Below are 23,618 nucleotides of genomic sequence, written 5' to 3' on the forward strand. Positions count from 1 at the left end.
CTTCACCTAGTGGGGGATGTCTCCCAGTTAGGCTACTCAGGGGTCAGGGACCCACTTGAGCAGGCAGTCTGTCCATTCTCAGATCTCAACCTCCGTGCTGGGAGAACCACTGCTCTCTTCAAAGCTATCAGACAGGGACTTTTACATCTGCAGAGGTTTCTTCTGCTTTTTGTTCAGCTATGCCCTGTCCCCAGGGGTGGAGTCTACAGAGACAGGCAGGCCTCCTTGAGCTGCAGTGGGCTCCACCCAATTTGAGCTTCCTGGCGGCTTTGTTTATCTACTTAAGCCTCTGCAATGGCGGGCGCCCCTCCCCCAGCCTCGCTGCCACCTTGCAGTTAGATCTCTGACTCCTGTGCTAGCAATGAGGGAGGCTCCGTGGGCATGGGACCCTCCAGGCCAGGTGTGGGATATAATCTCCTGGTGTGCCGTTTGCTTGGACCCTTGGTAAAGTGCAGTATTAGGGTGGGAGTTACCCGATTTTCCAGGTGTTGTGTGTCTCAATTTCCCTTGGCTAGGAAAAGGAATTCCCTTCCCCCTTGAGCTTCCCAGGTGAGGTGATGCCTCGCCTGCTTCAGCTCTCGCTGGTCGGGCTGCACCCGCAGATAAGCATCAAGTGTCTGACACGCCCCAGTGAGATGAACCCAGTACCTCAGTTGAAAATGCAGAAATCACCCGTCTTCTGTGTCACTCGTGCTGGGAGCTGGAGGCTGGAGCTGTTCCTATTCGGACATCTTGGGCGCCACCCCCTGAGTTTTTTTTTGTTTTTTTTTTTTTTTGAGGAGACATAAAGTATGCTGGAGAGAGCGGGAGAATAGACCATTTTAAATAATTGCAGTAAGCTAGAAGAACTAAGGGATAAGTGTCTTAACTCACTATGACTTTGGAAAAAAAGAGGGTCAAATGAAATATTAAGAAAAAAATTGTAAGAATATAAAAGGTGTAGTATGAGACACTGTTTTTATACAGATAATATATAACATTTTAATGATGAGTCTAAGTTGAGTCTAAGGTTTCAAGGCCCTATAGATGTTTAAGAGAAGTGATAAGCCCAAGGTAAAAACTGGGAAAAAGTATGCAATCCCTTTGAAGTTAGTTGCATTTTCAAGTGGAAATGTCTAGTATGGAATTGAAGTTTGATTAAGAGGTCAGGACTATGGCTATAGGTTGGAAAGTCCTCTTATGAATGCTAATTAAAACTTTGAAGAAGAGCATACTAGAGGATGAGCTTTCCTAGGGATGTGGTATAGTGATAATATCTGAAGGCTGTGTTCAGAGCTTTAGAGAGGTCTGACATAGATGCAATTTATATTTGGGCAAATTGAGGAATTATGGCTCAATATGCTAGATGGACAAAGAAAACTGAAGGAAAAGAAGTTGAGGCCATTTTTAATTTTTTAATAAATATTTGTCATCTTGAAGAGATGAATTTGCTAGGTGCTCTACCTGCCATTTAAATAGTTTAAGTAGTGATGTCTAGCACATGGCCTCATGGTCTGTTCTACGTAGTATAATATGATAGCCACTAATCCTGTGTATCAGTTGAGCACTTGAAATGTGCTTTTGTAACTGAGGAACTGAAAATTTTATTTAATTTTAATTATTTTAAATTTAAAAATTGATGATCAATTCTATTAGGAAACCTAAGTGTGTTTGGAACAACTTGAGTATGTGAATCTACTTTTACAACTGTAAGTTTTATAAAATCTAAATACATATCAAAAATTTCTAATGAAAATTTAGCATCCAAGTAGAGATTCCTCCAAGTATAAATATTTACCAGATTTCGAAGAAATACCAAAAATTTTATATATATATTCCATGCTAAAAATGCTAATATGAAATATATCGTTTTTTCACCTATTTCTTTTTACTTTTTAAAAACATTGCTACTAGAAAATTTAACATTATCTAGACGGCTCACATTATATTTCTATTGGACGACAACACTATAGAGTTAGATTAGTCATGAGTAAAAGTCATTCATAATTCAGCATGATATTTGTTTCAGGTATGCTCATTCTCTTAAAACAAGACTAATAAAGTTGAAAAAGCATAATTATTAATCATTAATTACTATGTTTAATAGGGACATAATTGGGTATAAGATATCAAAAATATGAATAACTAGATACTTTTAGGTACTTATTACGTTATGCTTTATGTCAGGGGTCCCCAGCCCCTGGGCCACAGATTAGTACTTGTCCATGGCCTGTCAGAAACCCGACCACACAGCAGGAAGTAAGTGAGCAAAGCTTCGTCTGTATTTACAGCCGCTCCCCATTGCTCGCATTACTGCCTGAGCTCTGCCTCCTGTCAGATCAGTGGTAGCATTAGATTCTCGTAACAGCACAAATCCTATTGTGAACTGTGCAGGTGAGAGCTCTAGGTTGCAGGCTCATTATGAGAATCTAATGCCTGATGATTTGTCACTGTCTCCCATCACCGTCAGATGAGACTCTAGTTGCAGGAAAACAAGCTCAGGGCTTCTACTGATTCTACATTATGGTAAGTTGTATAATTATTTCATTATGTATTACAATGTAATAATAATATAAATAAAGCACACAATAAATGTAATGTGCTTGAATCATCCCCAAAACATCCTTTCCCTTGGCCCTGTAGTTCATGGAGAAATTATCTTCCATGAAACCAGTCCCTGGTGCAAAAAATGTTGGGGACCACTGCTTTAAGTAATTTTAAACACAGTTCTCTAACTTTAAGTTGATTCTCCTTATTGGAAGGCCCTTTTAAAAGTTGCTGTTTGCCTCCACCCTCACAAGATATCCCAGTTTATTTACTTAGCCTCAGATTTAGGTCCTCTAAAGCTTTGTGTGAATGGCTGGCTTCTGACTGCCTTCTTAATTTAACTCTTTTTGTTCATTTACACATTGATTCTTGGTGCCTTTCTGGTTCTTATTCATGGTCATCTTCTGACCTTTATTGCCTGCACCTGCATGCATTTGGCACATAGATATTATAATCTCTCTTTTAAAATCTGTTCAGTTTTTTTTGGTAATACTTACCAATTATCAATCAGTCTCTTGCTTGTTTTCTTGTTCGTTTTTCCTAAAAGTGTTTATAATCTTCTTTGGGCTGTATCTTTAAGTTGTCTAATAACTACAAGCTCATATGTCTTTAGTACTACCTTGACTTCTAGCTGCTGGGCCCTGCCTTAAGTCCAGTTTACCTTCGTGCTTCTCTCTTCTTTTGGCTTCTCTGTTTGAAGACAGTTTCTTAGCTCCACATGGGGAATGTAGTAGGATTATTTTGCTCCAAGCTCTCTGTCGGTTGATTTTTTAAAAATGATATTTCCTCACCAGGTACCCGCAAGTGGGAATCCAAAAATAACTAAGGAGGAGAGTGGAACTTCACATTAATGAATACATTATATTAATATGAAAACTATTTTTACCTCGTGTGTGCTAGCAATTTTCTTAAGTATAATGACAGCAGAGGTTCATCTTAGAATTTATAAGAAGTGATAAGTCTACAAGGCTGAAACCCCTTTACCTTAGAAGAATTCTTAGCTATATGTACATTTGGGCATACTACTATATCAAAGCTTGAACAGATTCACAACTTTTGTCAATTATGGACGGAGATAGTAATAACTCAGTCACTCGACTTACTCTGTTCAGACTGCTGTAACAAAATACTATAGACTCGGTGACTTAAAGACATTTATTTCTATAGTTCTGGAGACTAAGAAGTCCAAGATCAAGAAGCTAACAGATTCACTTCCTCATGGGGCCCACTTCCTGGCTTGCAGACAGCCACTCTCTTGTGTGTTCACATGACCTCCTCTTTGTGTTTGTGTGGAGAGGAAGAGGGAGCTCTCTTGTCTCTTTCTTGTCATTTCCTTCTTTCTTTCTTATAAGGGCACTAATCCCATCATGAAGACACCACCCTCATGACCCAGTCCAAACCTCCAAAGTCCCTACCATCACATTAGAGGTTAGGGTTTAAACATATGAGTTTTTGGGGACACAAACAGTCCATAATGATCACCATGATATGTTAAGTTCTATTTAAGGTGCTTTGAGTATATAAAGAATAGACACAGTCTTACATTTAAGGTATTCCCAGGCTAATAGAGTAGAAAAAGTCTTAGCCATTCCTAATAGAAAGCCTAATATAGATGTATTTTTAGTTTAAGAATTTTTTTTTTTTAATTAGAAGAATGAAATCGAATGAGAGGTATAATAGTACAGACAACAAGCTGGTTTGAGTATAAGAAATACTGTTGGCAGAGAATTTTTTTTCTTTTCTTTTTTTTTTTTTCTTTTCTTTTTTTTTTTTTTCTTTTTTTTTTCTTTTTTTTTTTTTTTTTTTTTTTTTGAGACGGAGTCTCGCTCTGTCGCCCGGCTGGAGTGCAGTGGCCGGATCTCAGCTCACTGCAAGCTCCGCCTCCCGGGTTCCCGCCATTCTCCTGCCTCAGCCTCCCGAGTAGCTGGGACTACAGGCGCCTGCCACGTCGCCCGGCTAGTTTTTTGTATTTTTTAGTAGAGACGGGGTTTCACCGTGTTAGCCAGGATGGTCTCGATCTCCTGACCTCGTGATCCGCCCGTCTCGGCCTCCCAAAGTGCTGGGATTACAGGCTTGAGCCACCGCGCCCGGCCTTTTTTTTTTATTATACTTTAAGTTACGGGATATATATGCTGGATGCCAGGTTTGTTACATGGGTATACATGTGCCATGGTGGTTTGCTGCACCCATCAACTCATCATCTAGGTTTTAAGCCCTGCATGCATTAGGTATTTGTCCTAATGCTATCCCTCCCCTTGCTCCCTACCCCCAACAGACCCCAATATATGATGTTCCCCTCCCTATGTCCATGTGTTCTCACTCTTCAACTCCCACTTATGAGTGAGAACATGCGGTGTTTGGTTTTCTGTTCCTGCGTTAGTTTGCTGAGAATGATGGTTTCCAGCTTCATACATGTCCCTGCAAAGGACATGAACTCATTCTTTTTTATGGCTGCATAGTATTCCATGGTGTATATATGCCACATTTGTTTGTCCAAGGTATCATTGATGGGCATTTGGGTTGGTTCCAAGACTTTGCTATTGTAAATAGTGCTGTAATATTATAGTAGAATGATTTATAATCCTTTGGGTATATACCCAGTAATGGAATTGCTGGGTCAAATGGTATTTCTGATTCTAGATCCTTAAGGAATTGCCGCACTGTCTTCCACAATGGTTGAACTTACATTCCCAGCAACAGTGTAAAAGCATTCCTATTTCTCCGCATCCTCTCCAGTGTCTGTTGTTTCCTGGCTTTTTAATGATTGCCACTCTAACTGGAGTGAGATGGTATCTCATTGTGGTTTTGATTTGCATTTCTGTAATGACCAGTGATGATGAGCTTTTTTTCATGTTTGTTGGCCTCATAAATGTCTTCTTTTGAGTAGTGTCTATTCGTATCCTTCACCCACTTTTTGATTTTTTTTTTCTTGTAAATTTGTTTAAGTTCCTTTTAGATTCTTGATATTCGACCTTCGTCAGATGGGTAGATTGCAAACATTTTCTCCTATTCTGTAGGCTGCCTGTTCACTCTGATGATAGTTTCTTTTGCTGTGCAGAAGCTCTTTAGTTAATTAGATCCCATTTGTCTATTTTGGCTTTTGTTGCAATTGCTTTTTGTGTTTTAGCTGTGAAATCTTTGCCCATGTCTATGTCCTGAATGGTATTGCCTAGGTTTTCTTCTAGGGTTTTTATGGTTTTAGGTCTTATGTTTAAGTCTTTAATCCATCTTGAGTTAATTTTTGTATAAGGAGTAAGGAAAGAATCCAGTTTCAGCTTTCTACTTATGGCTAGCCAATTTTCCCAGCATCATTTATTAAATAGGGAGTCCTTTCCCCATTTCTTGTTTTTGTCAGGTTTGTCAAAGATCAGTTGGCTGCAGATGTGTGGTATTATTTCTGAGGCCTCTGTTCTGTTCCATTGGTTTACATATGTGTTTTGGTACCAGTACCATGATGTTTTGGTTATTATAGCCTTGTTGTATAGTTTGAAGTCAGGCAGCATGATGCCTCCAGCTTTGTTCTTTTTGGTTAGGATTGTCTTCGCTATATGGGCTCTTTTTTTTTTTTTGATTCCATATGAAATTTAAAGTAGTTTTTTTCTAAATCTGTGAAGAAAGTCAATGGTAGTTTGATGGAAATAGCATTGAATCTGTAAATTACTTTGGGCAGTATGGCCATCTTCACAATACTGATTCTTTCTGTCCATAAGCATGGAATTTTTTTTCCATTTGTTTGTTTTCTCTCTTATTTCCTTGAGCAGCATTTTGTAGTTCTCCTTGAAGTGGTCTTTCACGTCCCTTGTAAGTTGTATTCCTAGGTATTTTATTCTGTTTGTAGCAATTGTGAATGGGAGTTTACTTATGATTTGTCTCTGTGTTTGTCTATTATTGGTATATAGGAATGCTTGTGATTTTTGCACATTGATTTTGTATCTGGAGACTTTGCTGAAGTTGCTTATCAGCTTAAGGAGGTTTTGGGCTGAGATGATGGGGTTTTCTAAATATACAGTCATGTCATCTGCAAGCAGAGACAATTTGACTTTCCCTCTTCCTATTCGAATACACTTTCTTTCTCTTGCCTGATTGCCCTGGCCAGAACTTCCAATACTGTGTTGAATAGGGATGAAGAGAGAGGGCATCCTTGTCTTGTGCCTGTTTTCAAAGGGAATGTTTCCAGTTTTTGCCCATTCAGTATGATATTGGCTGTGGGTTTCTCATAAATAATTATTATTTTGAGATATGTTCCATCGATAACTAGTTCATTAAGAGTTTTTAGCATGAAGAGGTGTTGAATTTTATCGAAGGCCTTTTTTGCTTCTATTGAGATAATCATGTGATTTTTGTCATTGGTTCTGTTTATGTAATGGATTACTTTTATTGATTTACATGTGTTAAACCATTCTTGCATCAAGTGATGAAGCCAACTTAATCGTGGCTGATAAGTTTTTTGATGTGCTGCTGGATTCGGTCTACCAGTATTTTATTGAGGATTTTTGCATCGATGTTCATGAGAGATACTGGCCTGAAATTTTCTTTTTTTGTTGTGTCTGTGCCAGGTTTTGGTATCAAGATGATGCTGCCCTCATAAAATGAGTTAGGGAGGAGTCCCTCTTTTTCTATTATTTGGAATAGTTTCAAAAGAAATGGTACCAACTCCTCTTTGTACCTCTGGTACAATTCGGCTATGAATCCATCTGGTCCTGGGCTTTTTTTGGTTGATAGGCTATTAATTACTGCCTCAATTTCAGAACTTGTTATTGGTCTATTCAGGGATTCAGTTTCTTCCTTATTTAGTCTTGGGAGGGTGTATGTGTCCAGGAATTTGTCCATTTCTTCTAGATTTTCTAGTTTATTTGTGTTGAGGTGTTTATAGTGTTCTCTGATGTTAGTTTGTATTTCTGTGGGATCAGTGGTGATGTCCCCTTTATCATTTTTATTGGTCTATCTGATTCTTCTTGCCTTTCCTTTTTATTAGTCTGGCTAGTGGTCTATTTTGTTAATCTTTTCAGAAAACCAGCTCCTGGATTCATTGATTTTTGAAGGGTTTTTCATGTCTCTATCTCCTTCAGTTCTGCTCTGATCTTAGTTATTTCTTGTCTTCTGCTAGCTTTTGAATTTGTTTGCTCTTGCTTCTCTAGTTCTCTTAATTGTGATGTTAGGGTGTCGATTTTAGATCTTTCCCACTTTCTCCTGTGGGCATTTAGTGCTATAAATTTCCCTTTACACACGGCTGTAGCTGAGTCCCAGAGATTCTGATATGTTGTGTCTTTGTTCTCATTGGTTTCAAATAACTTATTTATTTCTGCCTTTTGTTATTTACCCAGTAGTCATTCAGGAAACTATACACAGTTTCCATGTAGTTGTGCAATTTTGAGTGAGTTTATTAATACTTAGTTCTAATTTGATTGCACTGTGGACAGAGACTGTTATGATTTCTGTTCTTTTGCATTTGCTGAGGTGTGTTTTACTTCCAATTAAGTAGTCGATTTTAGAATAAGTGCGATGTGATGCTGACAAGAATATATATTCTATTGATTTGGGGTGGAGAGTTCTGTAGATGTCTATTAGGTCTGCTTGGTCCAGAGGTGAGTTCAAGTCCTGAATATCCTTGTTAATTTTTTGTCTCATTGATCTAATATTGACAGTGGGGTGTAAAAGTCTCTCACTATTATTGTATGGGAGTCTAAGTATCTTCATAGGTCTCTGAGAACTTGCTTTATGAATCTGGGTACTCCTGTATTGGGTGCATGTATATTTAGGATAGTTAGCTCTTTTTGTTGCATTGATCCCTTTATCATTGCATAATGCCCTTCTTTGTCTTTTTTGATCTTTGTTGGTTTAAAGTCTGTTTTATCAGAGACTAGGATTGCAACCCCTGCTTTTTTTTGGCTTTCCATTTGCTTGGTAAATATTCCTACATCCCTTTATTTTGAGCCTGTGTGTGTCCTATCATGTGAGATGGGTCTCCTGAATACGGCACACAGATGGGTCTTGATTCTTTATCCAGTTTGCCAGTCTGTGTCTTTTAATTGGGGCATGTAGACCATTTACCTTAAAGGTTAATATTGTTATGCATGAATTTGATCCTGTCATTATGATGCTAGATGGTTATTTTGCACGTTAGTTGATGCAGTTTCTTCATAGTGTCATTGGGCTTTCTATTTTGGTATGCTTTTGTAGTGGCTGGTACCGGTTTTTCATTTCCATATTTAGTGCTTCCTTCAGGACTCTTGTAAAGCAGGCCTGGTGGTGACACAATCCGTCAGCATTTCCTTGTCTGTAAAGGATTTTATTTCTCCTTCACTTATGAAGCTTAGTTTGGCTGGATATGAAATTCTGGATTGAAAATTATTTTCTTTAAGAATGTAGAATATTAGCCCCCACTCTCTTTTGGCTTGTAGGATTTCTGCAGAGAGATCCGCTAGTGTGATGGGTTTCCCTTTGTAGATAACCTGACCTTTCTGTCTGGCTGCCCCTAAGATTTTTTCCTACATTTCAACTTGGAGAATCTGACAATGTGTTGGGGTTGCTCTTCTCAAGGAGTATCTTAGTGCTATTCTGTATATTTCCTGAATTTGAATGTTGGCTTGTCTTCCTAGGTTGGGGATGTTCTCCTGGATAATACCCTGAAATGTTTTCCAACTTGGTTCTATTCTCCCCATCACCTTCAGGTACACCAAGCAATCATACTTTTGGTCTTTTCACATAGTTCCATATTTCTTGGAGGCTTTGTTCATTTCTTTTCGTTCTTCTTTCTCTAATCTTGTCTTCACACTTTATTTCATTAAATTGATCTTCAATCTCTTATATCCTTCCTTCTGCTTGATCAGTTTGGCTATTGATTCTTGGGTATGCTTCATGAAGTTCTCGTACTATGTGTTTCAACTCCATCAGGTCATTTATATTCTCCTCTAAACTGGTTATTCTAGTTAGCAACTCGTCTAACCTCTTTTCAAGGTTCTTAGCTTCCTTGCATTGGGTTAGAACATGCTCCTTTAGCTCAGAGGAGTTTGTTATTACCCACCTTCTGAAGCCTACTTCAGTTAATTCATCAAACTCATTCTCGGTCCAGTTTTGTGCCCTTCCTGGGGAGGAATTTGGATCATTTGGTGGAGAAGAGGTGTTGTGGTTTTTGGAATTTTCAGCCTTTTTGTGCTGGTTTTTCCTCATCTTCATGGATTTATCTACATTTGATCTTTGATGCTGATGACCTTTGGATGGGGATTTTGTGTGGGTGTCCTTTTAGTTGATGTTAATGTTACTGCTTTCTGTTTGTTAGTTTTCCTTCTAACAGACAGGTCCCTCTTCTGCAGGTCTGCTGGGGTTTGCTGGAGGTCCACTCCAGACCCTGTTCATCTGGGTATCAGCAGCAGAGGCTGCAGAACAGCAAATATTACTCTCAGCTCCTTCCTCTGGAAGCTTCATCTCAGAGTAGCATTCGCCTGATGCCTGCCAGAGCTCTCCTATGTGGAGGTGTCTCCCAGTCTGGAGGCACGGGGTCAGGGACCCACTTGAGGAGGCAGTCTGTTCCTTAGCAGAGCTCTAGCACTGTCCTGGGAGATGTGCCACTCTCTTCAGAGCTGGCAGGCAGGAACATTTAAGTCTGCTGAAACTGCACCCACAGCCTCCCCTGTCCCCAGGTGCTCTGTCCTAGGGAGATGTGGGAGTTTTATGTATAAGCATCTTACTTGGGCTGCTGCCTTTGTTTCAGAGATGACTTGCCCAGTGAGGAGGAATCTAGAGAGGCAGTCTGGCCACAACAAGGCAGCTGTATTCCACCTAGTCCAAACTTCCCGGTGGCTTCCTTAACACTGTGAGGGGAAAACTGCCTACTCAAGCCTCAGTAATGGTGGATGCCCTTCCCACCACCAAGCTCAATTGTCCCAGGTTGGTCGACTTCAGACTGCTGTGCTGGGAGCGAGAATTTCAAGCCAGTGGTTCTTAGCTTGCTGGACTCCGTGGGAGTGGGACCTGCTGAACAAGACCACTTGGCTCCTTGGCTTCAGACCCCTTTCCAGGGGAGTGAACAGTTTGTCTTGCTGAGGTTTGTCCTGCTGAGGTTTGTCTTGCTGAGGAATGAGCCACCACTGAGGTATGAAAAGGAACTCCTGCCACTAGCTCAGTGTCTGCCCAAACAGCTGACCAGTTTTGTGCTTGAAACCCAGGGCCCTGGTGGTTTAGGCACACAGGGAATCTCCTGGTCTGTGGGTTGCAAAAACCATGAGAAAAACGTAGTATCTGGGCCGGATAGCACAGTCCCACCTGGCTTCCCTTGGCTAGGGGAGGGAGGTCTCCGGCCCCTTGCATTTCCCGGGTGAGGCAATGCCCCCCTCTGCTTCTGCTTGCCCTCTGTGGGCTGCACCCATTGTCTAACCAGTCTGAATGAGATGAACTGGGTACCTCAGTTGGAAATGCAGAAATCACTGCCTTCTGCATTGGTCTTGCTGAGAGCTGCAGACCAGAGCCGTTCCTCTTCAACCGTCTTGCCAGATACCCCTGGCAGATAATTTAACTCAGTGGTAGAGCATATGCGTTCCATGTAATAGGTTACAAATTTCATTTCTGAAATCTCCACTGGCATTTTGTGGGACATTAGCACTAAATAAATATTTGCTAGATTTAGTTTAATTCAGGTCAATTGAAGCCACATGAACTATAGAATTGTGTTAGATTTTATTTCTTTTGCTGGCTGTGCCACAAACTAACTCTAGGTTCAATAGCAAATCACTGGATTTCACTGTATGTCATTTTCCTCATTTGCAAAATAATTTCTGTCCCATTAATAGCTCAGACCATTATGTAAGCTTTATCTTTTCTTCAAAGCACCTTTATTTAATATTCTTATTTAAGAGCATTAATGATGCTTTTTCCTTATATATTATTAAAATTATATATTAATATGTTATGTATTTGTATATTGCTTTCATTATAAATATACTTATTCAGTTAATTATTTTCATTTATAGAGTCCTTAATACTTTTCATAATATTTTTCTGTCCTTTATTATTGTATTTTTATTGACATAAAAGATTCTTTAATGGTATCAAAGAATTAATTGTCTACAGAAAAAGTAGGGCCACTTAACCACAGGGCAAAATTAAAACAGGGGCATAAAAAAGATATGGCAAAAACTTGAATTAATTTATTAGTCTATTTACCTTCAAGCTTTTCAATCAGATTTCTGTTTTAATTAGATAGTATGTATTTAGTAGATCACATGGTGGGACATACACGTTCTGGCCTAAAATACAAAGTGGTTTTGTATGTCTGTATGTGACAATTTTGATTTAAAGGTAAATTTTGTTAACTTATCTCAGGAACCATGAATTTGCACATTATCTAATGTGCATTTTAAGGAAAGTAGGAAGTCTAAGAGTACAACACTATCCTTTGGGATTGACAACAATGAGAATTACCATGCCCTTTCTGATGTATCTTTTTTTTTTTTTTTTTTTTGAGACGGAGTCTCGCTCTGTCGCCCAGGCTGGAGTGCAGTGGCCGGGTCTCAGCTCACTGCAAGCTCCGCCTCCCGGGTTTACGCCATTCTCCTGCCTCAGCCTCCCTAGTAGCTGGGACTACAGGCGCCCGCCACCACGCCCAGCTAGTTTTTTTTGTATTTTTTTAGTAGAGACGGGGTTTCACTGTGTTAGCCAGGATGGTCTCGATCTCCTGACCTCGTGATCCGCCCGTCTCGGCCTCCCAAAGTGCTGGGATTACAGGCTTGAGCCACCGCGCCCGGCTGATGTATCTTTAAGTAAAACTCTGGCAAAGGTAGTTTCCTGAACTAAAAGGATAAAAGGATTCTTGCTCTAATGTGACGTTTCTTATGGGTTTTTTTTTTCTCTTTCCATTGTTATATTCAAGTCAGCACGAGTCAGTTTACTAAATACCTATGTAGCTCTGTGCTAGAATATTAGGAAGAAAATACTTTCATTATTATAAAGAATAGTCATGGCAATCATAATATTTTTGCTGATCTCATCATTACTTTTGTACTATAGTACAAACATTCAGGACATGGATAAGATTTGTGACCTTTATCCAACGTTCCACCAAAGTTACATGGCCAATAAATGACAAAATTGTAAATGGAATCTATGCTTCTTATTTCTCCTTGTGGCACTCTAATTTATAATAATTTATCACCCTACTTTCCAGAAAGGAAGAGCCAGAAAAAAATTGTCATTTATTTGTTGACTAAATGTTGATTGAACATTTAGTGTGTCATAACTGTCCTAGAAACTGAGTTTGTATGGGGAGCTAAATGACATGATCTCTGCCCTCCTAAACTTATGAGTAGAAACTGGAACTGAAATACACTATTAATAATGTCTCTCATGCTGACATCTACATTTGCATATTGCAGTTGTTTTCATCCAAGTTGTATAACCAAATCACCCATCTAACTTTGTGCAAGTACAGATATCCAGACTGCCTTTGGAGATTCAAATTCAGTATATTTGAACTAAAGCTTGTGCATAGATGTGTTTAAAAAGCTCAACAGGTGATTCTGATGCATAGCAAGTATTAAGAAATCCTAGTGTATCAACTTGTAGCCCTTACACTACTTATATTGTTTTATTTTATCTGGATAACAACCATTTCTAGTAGATACTACTATCCTGTAACCACAAGTTTTTACAAATTAAGAACCTAACGTCAGCAAAATCATGTCTCTCATAAATGGCTAAGTTAGATCCAGAAACTGTATACTCTAACTCCCCAGAGAGAAGTCTCCTTAAAAAAAAACAAAAACAAAAACCTATGGAAAAGTAAACTGGGCTTATCTTTTATGTTAAGGCTGAAGAAAAAGATGAATTACTACACTTTTTCCAAATTGTGACTGATTCTCTCTTCTGGCTTTTGGGAGGCCATGTTGAACTTATTCAGAATGGTAAGACAAAAGATTTTAATATAACTAATAGCTATTGTAGAATCAACTGCTAACAGTTTGATCTTTTTTTTCAAAAACAAATGCCATATTAACTGTGCAGATAACCTCACTGAAATGAAACCATGTTGAAATAAGCTCACAATTTAAAAAAATGGATATTCCAGTTTTACATAGCCGACATCAATAATGTGAATATTAAATTAAGGAGAATACTGTTGAAATAAAACTTTAGCTTTTTCTGTTTAGCAAATCTAAGATGAAGACAAATGATAATTTGAACAGTTTATTCCTGAAAATAACTTTTAAGTTTAAAAGATTGCAGTCAGTGTTTTAGATGTATCGTGAGAGAAATCCCTATGTTCAGGGTGAATATGATTTAACTCATATAGTCTAACTATCCAAGTAAGAGTAAACTTTTATTTAATGACCTTTTAGTGAACTTGGAAGTTATAGGATATTTCTGTTTACATTGAGAGATTTAAACCTGTATGAGTTTTATGTTTTCTTAAGACTGAAAAGATAATTCTTAGTTACATTCATGGCATTCTTCCTAGAAAAATTTCATCTAATATAAATGTAACACTCTAAGAATATTTTTTAAAGTAATACTTGAACTGAAATTTTACTTTTAGCTTTTCTCCTCAGAATCATTGCATGCACATAAGTTGAAGAGTCAAATAGTTCTATAAGGATCATTAAAACATACACACAATCCCTGGCCCTCATGCCCATTCCATTTCCCATTTTCCAAAGGCAACTACTTTCAGTTAGTATAACTAATACCTTGGTAGTTATGCTCAGTTATTGAGCATGGAATGGAATGGAAACTGACATTTGTTAGAAACGTTCCCTGTTCTAGGATATTTTACATTAGCTCATGTGAGAGCTATTTCTAGTTTTACAGATGAAGAAATAGTTTCTAAGAGGTTAAGCAACTCGTATAAGTATCCAGTGCTAAATCGTTATAACTAATGCTGCTCAGAGCTTAAAGATTACAAATCAATAAAAGGAAATTTTTGTAGTTAATGTATTCATTATTATATAAAACAGTATGTTACAAAATTAATTTTTTTAAGGATGTGAGCAACCAATTATAGTCATCTGTGCCATTTCCATTTCCTTATATTCTGTCTTTGCAGGAAATTTGTTTTTATTCACTGAAATTCATTGATAGAAGAAAAAGATTCAGATTTAGGATATGTTATTTTCTATTTAAAGAGAGATAACAATAGATTCTTAGCTTAGTATTTATGCCTATTGTCTGACTATATTCATAAAAATGAAATGACTTATTTATGGCTGTGTAAAATTGCCATGAATTTTACATCTTAAAATCTTCTTTATTGTAGAGTCTACAAAGTCAGAAAGTTTAGCAGAAATGGTCATGCTTTGATTTGGTTTGAAAAGAACAAAATCTTTCTTTGTTATCATAAAATATTTGCTTTAATCTTTTTTTTTTCTTTTCCTTTAGTACTACAAAGTGATCATTTCTTACATTTACTGCAAGCTGACAATGTCCAAATAGGATCTGCAGTCATGATGATGCTACAGAATATACTACAGATCAACAGGTGACTTGGTTTTCACAAAATGTTACTTTTTTTTAATCAGAAGCATTACCAATTTTATTCCAATTTTGTTAAAATTGACTGCATATGACTTGTTTATAACGTATATACAAGTTCATAGTACATATACTTGTATATAATGTATATATAATGTATATACAAGTATACAGTACATATACTTGTATATAATGCTGAAGCTCCATCACCATTGTCTTTCAGAAAAAAATATAAAATACTGCAAAAGACTAGAAACGTATTATTAAATTGATACCTTATGCCAGAGCTTAAGATTTTAGCTCAAATCTCAGGCTTAAAGAAGAGAATTGGTGTGATATCTGAAGAAAAATATTGAGATCACAACAAAAAATGTTTAATCACATTTGTTTAATAACTTCAAGCTTGGTATTTTTACAGATGCTCAAGAAGGGTATAAAAGAAGCAATTGGCAATTATTCAGGGTAAAATGGAAGGGCAGTGTATACACAATTGGAATAATCCATTCTTTCAGTTTAGTATGAATTTACTATGCAGCTGCTGTGTCTGTCATTGTAATTATAGAGTTGATTAAGATATAAACCTTATCTTCAAAGAGCTTACAATAGAATGGAAAAGACAGACACACAAACATCATTGTATTATAATACATTGTTGCAATATTAAAAGTGACCATAAATGTTAAAGGACCTTCTAATCCGAACTGAGGGGAGATGCTTCTGGAGAAGGTAATATCTGAGATGAAACTTCAAGGATGGTATATTGGCCAGGGAGGAAGAGGAGAAAGAGAAAGCAGTATTTCCAGGCAACATAAGCAAAAATACAGAGATAAGAAACAACATGCTGAGGATGAAAAGTAGGTACAAATTCATTATTGTTGGGATTTAAAGTTCCATATAGGGAGGTGGCTAGCAAGGTCGGCTGAGACTCAAAGTCATGAATAATTTATATGCTGTGTTAAGGAAATGAAGTTTTATCCTGTAGGCAACGGGGACCATTGAAGATTTTTAAAGTAGACGAAAGTGGTCAGATTACATTTCAGTTTTGTTACTCTGGTGACTATGTGAAGGAAAGATTAAGGGGAAGAAAACTCTAGACAAAAAAGGCAATCATACTAATCCAAGTGAAGTAATGATATCTTGTCCTTGGGCATTGGTACCTGGGATATGGAGTTTTTTTTTTTTTTTTTTGAGACGGAGTCTTGCTCTGTCGCCCAGGCTGGAGTGCAGTGGCCGGATCTCAGCTCACTGCAAGCTCCGCCTCCCGGGTTTCACGCCATTCTCCTGCCTCAGCCTCCTGAGTAGCTGGGACTACAGGCGCCCGCCACCTCGCCTGGCTAGTTTTTTGTATTTTTAGTAGAGACGGGGTTTCACCGGGTTAGCCAGGATGGTCTCGATCTCCTGACCTCGTGATCCGCCCGTCTCGGCCTCGGGATATGGAGTTTTTAAAATAATGAATTAGGCTGGGTGCGGTGGCTCAAGCCTGTAAGCACAGTACTTTGGGAGGCCGAGATGGGCAGATCACGAGGTCAGGAGATAGAGACCATCCTGGCTAACACGGTGAAACCCCGTCTCTACTAAAAAAATTTTTAAAAATTAGCTGGGCGTGGTCGTGGGCGCCTGTAGTCCCAGCTACTCAGGGGGCTGAGGCAGGAGAATGGCGTAAACCCGGGAGGCGGAGCTTGTAGTGAGCTGAGAACCGGCCACTGCACTCCAGCCTGGGCGACAGAGCGAGACTCCGTCTCAAAATAAATAAATAAATAAATAAATAAATAAATAAAGAATTAAAATCATCAAAACTTTACTGATCAAGATGGAATAGTAGAGATGCATTTATCCTCCCATCTGAAAAAATGGACAAAAACATGAAACATAATTTTTTAAGAAACTGGATATCAGTCAGTGAAAGAAAGTAAGCCCAGAGAAAAAGGAATAAACAAGGTGAGTCTTGCAATGCTCTAACTTACAGTATTGAGAGAGTTTTCAGGATGAAGTATAGGCAGAGGCATCCTAGCAAGCTTGAGTTGAAGCAATAGAGCCCAGAGTCTGGAGAGAACAAGATGACTAGAGTTCACAAGTCAGAATACTAGAGAAGAGAGCTATACACACAGAGAACCCCAGAGATCTGCAGACGGTATCCTTCAAGTATTAAGTAGAGTACTGATCTGCATATATATGTAAGGAACTACCCAACGCCAGGGAAAACAATAATCCAAAAGGACTAAAAGGAACAGTGCAAGGAGCTCACACAGGGCCAGAAATAGTACCTGTTTCCAACAGCCAAACTGGAAAGTCTCATAAACAATGGGTCATTGGGTAGAGTGTTCAGGAGGGTTTTACCCCAGTAGTGAGGAATAATTCGCATTAGAATGAGCACTATTCCAGATCATAAAAGCAAGACCCAAAATGGCCAAACTGTTTCCAAGTAACTTAACTGCATGTGGTTATTGAATCTGGCTGTATTTAAAAATTTTTTTTATTGTAGGTTATACAAAGGTAGGAAGTTCACTAGAAATCTTTCGATTTGGCTTTTAAAAGGGTGAGAAAAATCCCACCTGTGTCATCATAGAATATTTGCTTTGATGACTCTTTTTTTCTGTTTCTTTATTAGTGCAAAATGACTATTTCTTGCCATTACTACAAACTGATAGATTCTGCAGTCATGACTATGCTACAAAACATACCACGATTCAACAGGTGATTTGATTTTACTGGTACTGAAGTACTGGGCATGCAAATAAACAAGAAAACAGGATCTAAAATGAGAAGAATTAGTTAATCAAGACTGATACATATGTTGCCATTAACAGACAAGGACACTAGTTATTATAACCGTATAACCATATTCCATATATTAAAAAAGTTGAATACAGACATATAAGCCTCAAAGTGAATTTCTAGAGATGAAATCTACAATATCTGAGATGAAAAATACACTGGATGGGATTAACAGCAGATTAACATTACAGATTAGTGAACTTTAAGGCATATCAGTAGAAACTATCCAAAATGAAACAAAAAAGAAACAAAAGGAAATAAAAGCATGTCAGTGAACTGTGGGACAACTTTGAGCAACCTTACATAGGTGTAATCAGAGTACATAAAGTAGGCAGTAGGGTCACAAAAAAATGTGTGAAGAAGTAATGGCTTAACATTTTCCAAATTTGATGAAAACTATAAACATGCAGATTCAAAAAGGTCATCAAACCCCAAGGGCAATAAATATGAAGAAAATTCCACATTGAGGCACATCATAATCAAAATGCTCAAACCAGTGATAAAGAGAAAAATCTTAAAAGCAACCAGAGATGAAAAAGCATTATATAGAGAAATAGAGATGAGGATGACAGCAACTTTCTTATCAGAAACACCACAAGTAAAAAGACAGTTGAATACTGAAAAAGAAAACTGTCAAATTAGAATTTTATACTCAGCAGAAATATATTCAAAAGCAAAGATGAAATACTTCTTCAGAAATCACTAGCAGACCAACACTACAAAAAATATTCAAAGAAGTCCTTCCACCAGAAAGGAAATTCATCTACACAAAGAAATAGAGTATCAGAAATGGTGATTACATAAACATATAAGATAGTTTTTCTTATATTATTTTAATATATCTATAATATATTTGCCTACACAAAAATAATAATGTACTTGAGGAACATATGTATAAGTAGAATGTATTCCAAAAGGGCATGAAGGCTGGGAGGAGATGAATGGAAGTTTACTGATGTAAGGCTTTTATACTATACATGAAGTGGTATAATATCACTGTGATAAGTGATAAGACTGTGATAAATTGAAATGTATACTTTGAACCTCAAAGCAATGAAGAAAATAGCAAAACAAAGAATTTACATCTGGTAAACCAACAAAGGCAATAAAAATGAATCATTAAAAAATATGCAATCCAGAAGAAGGAAGTACAAAAAAAACAAAGGAGAAACAAAACCAAGTGGTAGATTTAAACCTATCTATGTTAGACGTAAATGTTGAAAAACTAAAGTTAAAAGACAGATTGACAGATTGGATTTAAAAAGTACAAACCTACTATATGCTGTCTACCAGAAATGCACCTTAGATATAAAGACACAAATAGGTTAAAAGTAATGGGGTGGAACAAGATATACCATGCTTATACTACAGAAAGTTGAAGTACCTGTATTAGTATCAGATAAAGTAAGTTACAGAACAAAGAATATTACTAGTGCTAAAGAAAGTTATTTTTAAAAAAGCCAGTTCATCAAAGGATGTGTTTATTGATCTAATAGAGTTTTAAAATACACAAGCAAAAATTGACAAGAACTACAAGGAGAAATCCTCAATTAGAGCAAAAGATGTTAATATATCTCTTTTGATATTTAATAGAATAAGTAGACAAAAAATTAGTATGACCACAGAAGATCTGAACAGTAATATCAAACAATTTGACCTGATTGACATTTTACAAACATTCTACCAAACAGTACAGAATACATGTTCTTTTCAAATGCAGATGGAACATTTACAAAGAAGAATGCATATTCCAGGCCATAAATAAAGTCTCAAGAAACATAAAAGGGGCCAGACACAGTGGCTCACGCCTGTAATCTCAGCACTTTGGGAGGCTGAGGTGAGCAGAGCACTGCAGGAGTTTGAGACCAGCCTGGGCAGCATGGCAAAACCCCATCTCTACAAAAAGTACAAAAAATTAGCTGGGCATGGTGGCACGTGCCTCTAGTCCCAGCTACTTGGATGCTGAGGTGGGAGAATCACTTGAGCCCAGGAAGCAGAGGTTGCAGTGAGTTGAGATCACGTCACTACACTCCAGCCTAGGCAACAGAGCGAGACCCTGTCTCAAAAACAAGAAAAACGTAAAGGGATTTCAGTTATACAAAGTATGTTCTCTGGCCTCAATGGGATTAAGTTGGAAATTGATACCAAGAAGATCTCTGAAAAGTCCCTAAATATGTGGGAAATAATAACATTCATCTAAATAATTCACAAGACAAAGGAGAAGTCAAAAGTGAAATTAGAAATTATTTTTAAATGAATGGAAATAAAAACAACATGAGAATTTCTGGGGAAATTCTTAATTAAAGCAGAATAATATTTAGGGGAAAATTTATATCACTAATGCCTATATATTAGAAAAGAAGAAAAATCTCAAATCATTGACCTCAGCTTTCCCCTTTAAGAAACTAGGAAAAGAAGGGGGAATTAAACTCTAAGCAGAAGAAAGAAAATGATAAAGGTTGAGCACAAATCAATAAAATAGTAAGCAAAAGTGAGAGAAAATAAACCATAAACTGGATCTTTGAGAAGACTGAAGTTCTTTGAGAAAGCAAATTAAACCAAAACTGGCTCTTTGAGAGTAAGAAACCTGTAGCAAGATTAAGATTAATATGGAAAGGAAAAGAAATAATATGAATGACCAATCTCAGGAATTAGAGAGGTAACATTGTAACAAAGCCTGCAGATACTAAAAATATCACAAGGGAATAATATGAACAACTTTATGCTTATAAATTTAACAACTTAGATGAAATGGACAAATTGATTGAAAGACACAAACTATCAAAATTTACTCAAGAAGCAATAGAGAACCCAAATATATACCCAAATATAGATAGCTATAAAGAAAAATTGAATTTGTAGCTAAAAACCTTCCCACAAAGAGAACTCCAGGTCTGAATGGCTTTTTCACTGGTAAATTCTATTAAACACTTCAGGAAGAAATAATAATCTTAAGCAAACTTTATTAGAAAGTCGAGAAGGAGGAAACACTTTCAACTCATTCTATGAGGTCAGCATTATCGTGATACCAAAACCAAACAAAGACATTATAAGAAAACTACACATCAATGTACTCATAAACATAGATACAAATGTTCTGAACAAAATTTTAATAAGTCGAATTCAGCAATGTATTAAAAAGTTAATACATCGTGAATAAGTCTGGTTTATCCCAGGATTCAGGGCTGGTTTAATATTCTAAAGTCAGTCATTGTAACTTATGTTAACAAGCTAAAAAAAAAAAAAAAAAAAACATCATATCAGTAGATACAGAAAAAGCTTTTGACAAAATCCATTATCTACCCCTGATTTTAATTTTTAAAAAAGGCCTCTCGGCAAAGTAGTAATAGAAGGGAACTTTCTCAGAGAGCAGATCAGTGGTTGCCTGGGCATAGAATGACAGGGAAGGCAACAAGGGAGGAACTACAGTGAAATACAAGGAAGCTTTTAGGGGTCATGGATATATTCATTTTCTTGTTTTATATTGGTGAAACAGGTCAAACTGATGAAATTATATGCTTTACATGTGTACAGTTTGTTGTATATCAATTATATTTTTAAAAAGCTATTAAAAACAAAAATTATGAGGACTTGGTAAATGTTTTGATATGGGGTAGGTAAAATAAATGGTGCAGTCGGATATGATACCAAGTTTTCTGTATTGAGTGATTAGACAGACTGTGGTATGTAGAATATATAAGAAGTTGGTTTTGTGAGATAGATGATTAATTCAATGTTGGTTATATTGAGTATAGGTAGTTCAACAGGCAGTAAAAGTAAGTATCTATATAAAGACTTATACACAAATGTTCATTGAGCTTTATTTGTAAAAACCAAGGACTAGCTATAACTCAAATGTCCATCAGGTGAATAGGTAAACTAACTTCTGGAAGAGGTGGGGACTAGAGTTACAGATTTACAAATCAGCTTATACATGGTGGTGAAAAACATGACAGAAAGTGAGACTGGTAGGAAGTATGAATACAGTGAGAAAATAAATGACTTGAAAATGGAGTCTTGAGGAATAACCTTTTAGGGTTATATTGGGGAAGTGGAGCCCATAAAGACAAATGAAAAAGAATGATCGGAAACGTATGGGTGGAAGGTAGAGGGGAGACCAGAACTTTGTATCACAGAAGCTAAGTAGAAAGTATCAGATACAAACAAGTCTAGGAAAAGAATCACTCATGATATATATGTGACTTGACATTTGGGAAGTTATGCTGATTAAATGAACTTACCAAGGATAGAATAGTGAAATAGTAAAAAATGAAAACTAGATGCAGTGGTTTGAGAAATGAGATGTAAGGTAGTGGCGACAGAGAAGTTTGGATTAGAAGAGAAGCAGAGAGATAAGATGGTAGTGGTATAGAGAGGATGTCTTTAAGATTAGGAGGTTGGGCCGGGCGCGGTGGCTCAAGCCTGTAATCCCAGCACTTTGGGAGGCCGAGACGGGCGGATCACGAGGTCAGGAGATCGAGACCATCCTGGCTAACACTGTGAAACCCCGTCTCTACTAAAAAATACAAAAAAACTTGCCGGGCGAGGTGGCGGGCGCCTGTAGTCCCAGCTACTCGGGAGGCTGGGGCAGGAGAATGGCGTAAACCCGGGAGGCGGAGCTTACAGTGAGCTGAGATCCGGCCACTGCACTCCAGACCCGGCGACAGAGTGAGACTCCGTCTCAAAAAAAAAAAAAAAAAAAGATTAGGAGGTTGAAGAGCATCTAAAAGCATTTAAACTACTGTATTACATTATAGCACAAACTCTTGGTGGGAAATGGAGTAAAGATGTGATAAGATTGGGATAGGGATATCTGTAGAAGGCTTTCTGAGATAAGCATATTTTTTATCTGAGTTTTGAATGGTGTGATGATATTGACTGATGGGAAAGGGTGAGCATCCTAGGCATAGGGAATAGCATTTAAGAGACACAGGGGCACAGAAGTAGATGTCACAAAGATTCTCACATATTTTAATTGGATAACTTTATAAAGTCTTTCAACCCAGAGATTTTTACATTTAAGATATATTGCTGATCTCTTTTCTCATAACAAAATTATTTTAGTAACTACTAAAGTATAGTTTTCAAAAAGCTCAAACATGAGTCTTATACAAATATAAAATTTGACTGCTCAAAATTTTATTCAACTCCTTAATGAAGGAACAAGTAAGATATTTATACAGGTTCAAAGGAGAATTTGAGGAAAATAGATTTATGGAATTGGTTTGTCGAAGGAATATAGAAATAAATTTGCTGATAGATTTTTAAAAATTTGCTAATAGGAAAATATGACTTATAAAGCAATGTAGCCTTTAGAATTACCTTTTCTACTGGTCAGAAATCATTTGTATTGCTTTGAATAAGAGTCTGTTTACATTGCTCTTAGATAAGAATCTTTGGCATTGTTTTCTACCAGCCAACCTCTATTTTTACAGAATTGTAAAATATTTTAATAGTGAGTAGAAAATTAAACAGAGGTACATATGCCTAGAAAATCACATACTCCTTAAGGGGGTAAATAAAAGGACACTCACTAACCTTTTTCTTTTGACTATTTCTAAGTTTTAGATAATTTTTCATGACATCAGTAATATAAGATGGGTTGTTAGTATAGTGAAGGAAATACCAAGGAAAGATTTTAAGTTTCTCCAATATTAAGCACATGGTAGAATTCCTATGGCATTTTTGTCTTTGTACATCATTTAACAATTAACTGTGTACATGTCTTGATTTCACTTTTATCATTGCCTTGAAGCTTTTAAATTATTTATTATTTAGTATTTTGCACATTTATCTTTCCTCTTTGATTTGATTGCAGGCTTCTCTAAAGAGAGGGTCTTTGGCTACTTTGTATTCTC

At 37.1% G+C, this 23,618-nt stretch overlaps 1 protein-coding gene across 2 annotated transcripts in view; it reads left to right on the plus strand.

Moving 5' to 3' along the window:
• Positions 1–23,618, plus strand: part of IQCB1 (IQ motif containing B1) — a 76,873-nt gene that overhangs the window by 19,823 nt on the left and 33,432 nt on the right. For both annotated transcript variants that reach the window (XM_033211060.1, XM_033211061.1), the window contains exons 6-7: positions 13,328–13,421; positions 14,893–14,992. In XM_033211060.1, the coding sequence (XP_033066951.1) occupies positions 13,328–13,421; positions 14,893–14,992 (194 nt within the window). The remainder of the gene's footprint in view (positions 1–13,327; positions 13,422–14,892; positions 14,993–23,618) is intronic.

This window comes from Trachypithecus francoisi, unplaced genomic scaffold, assembly GCF_009764315.1.
Source record: "Trachypithecus francoisi isolate TF-2019V2 unplaced genomic scaffold, Tfra_2.0 Lachesis_group0, whole genome shotgun sequence".
In the NCBI taxonomy this organism is placed as follows: Eukaryota; Metazoa; Chordata; class Mammalia; order Primates; family Cercopithecidae; genus Trachypithecus; species Trachypithecus francoisi.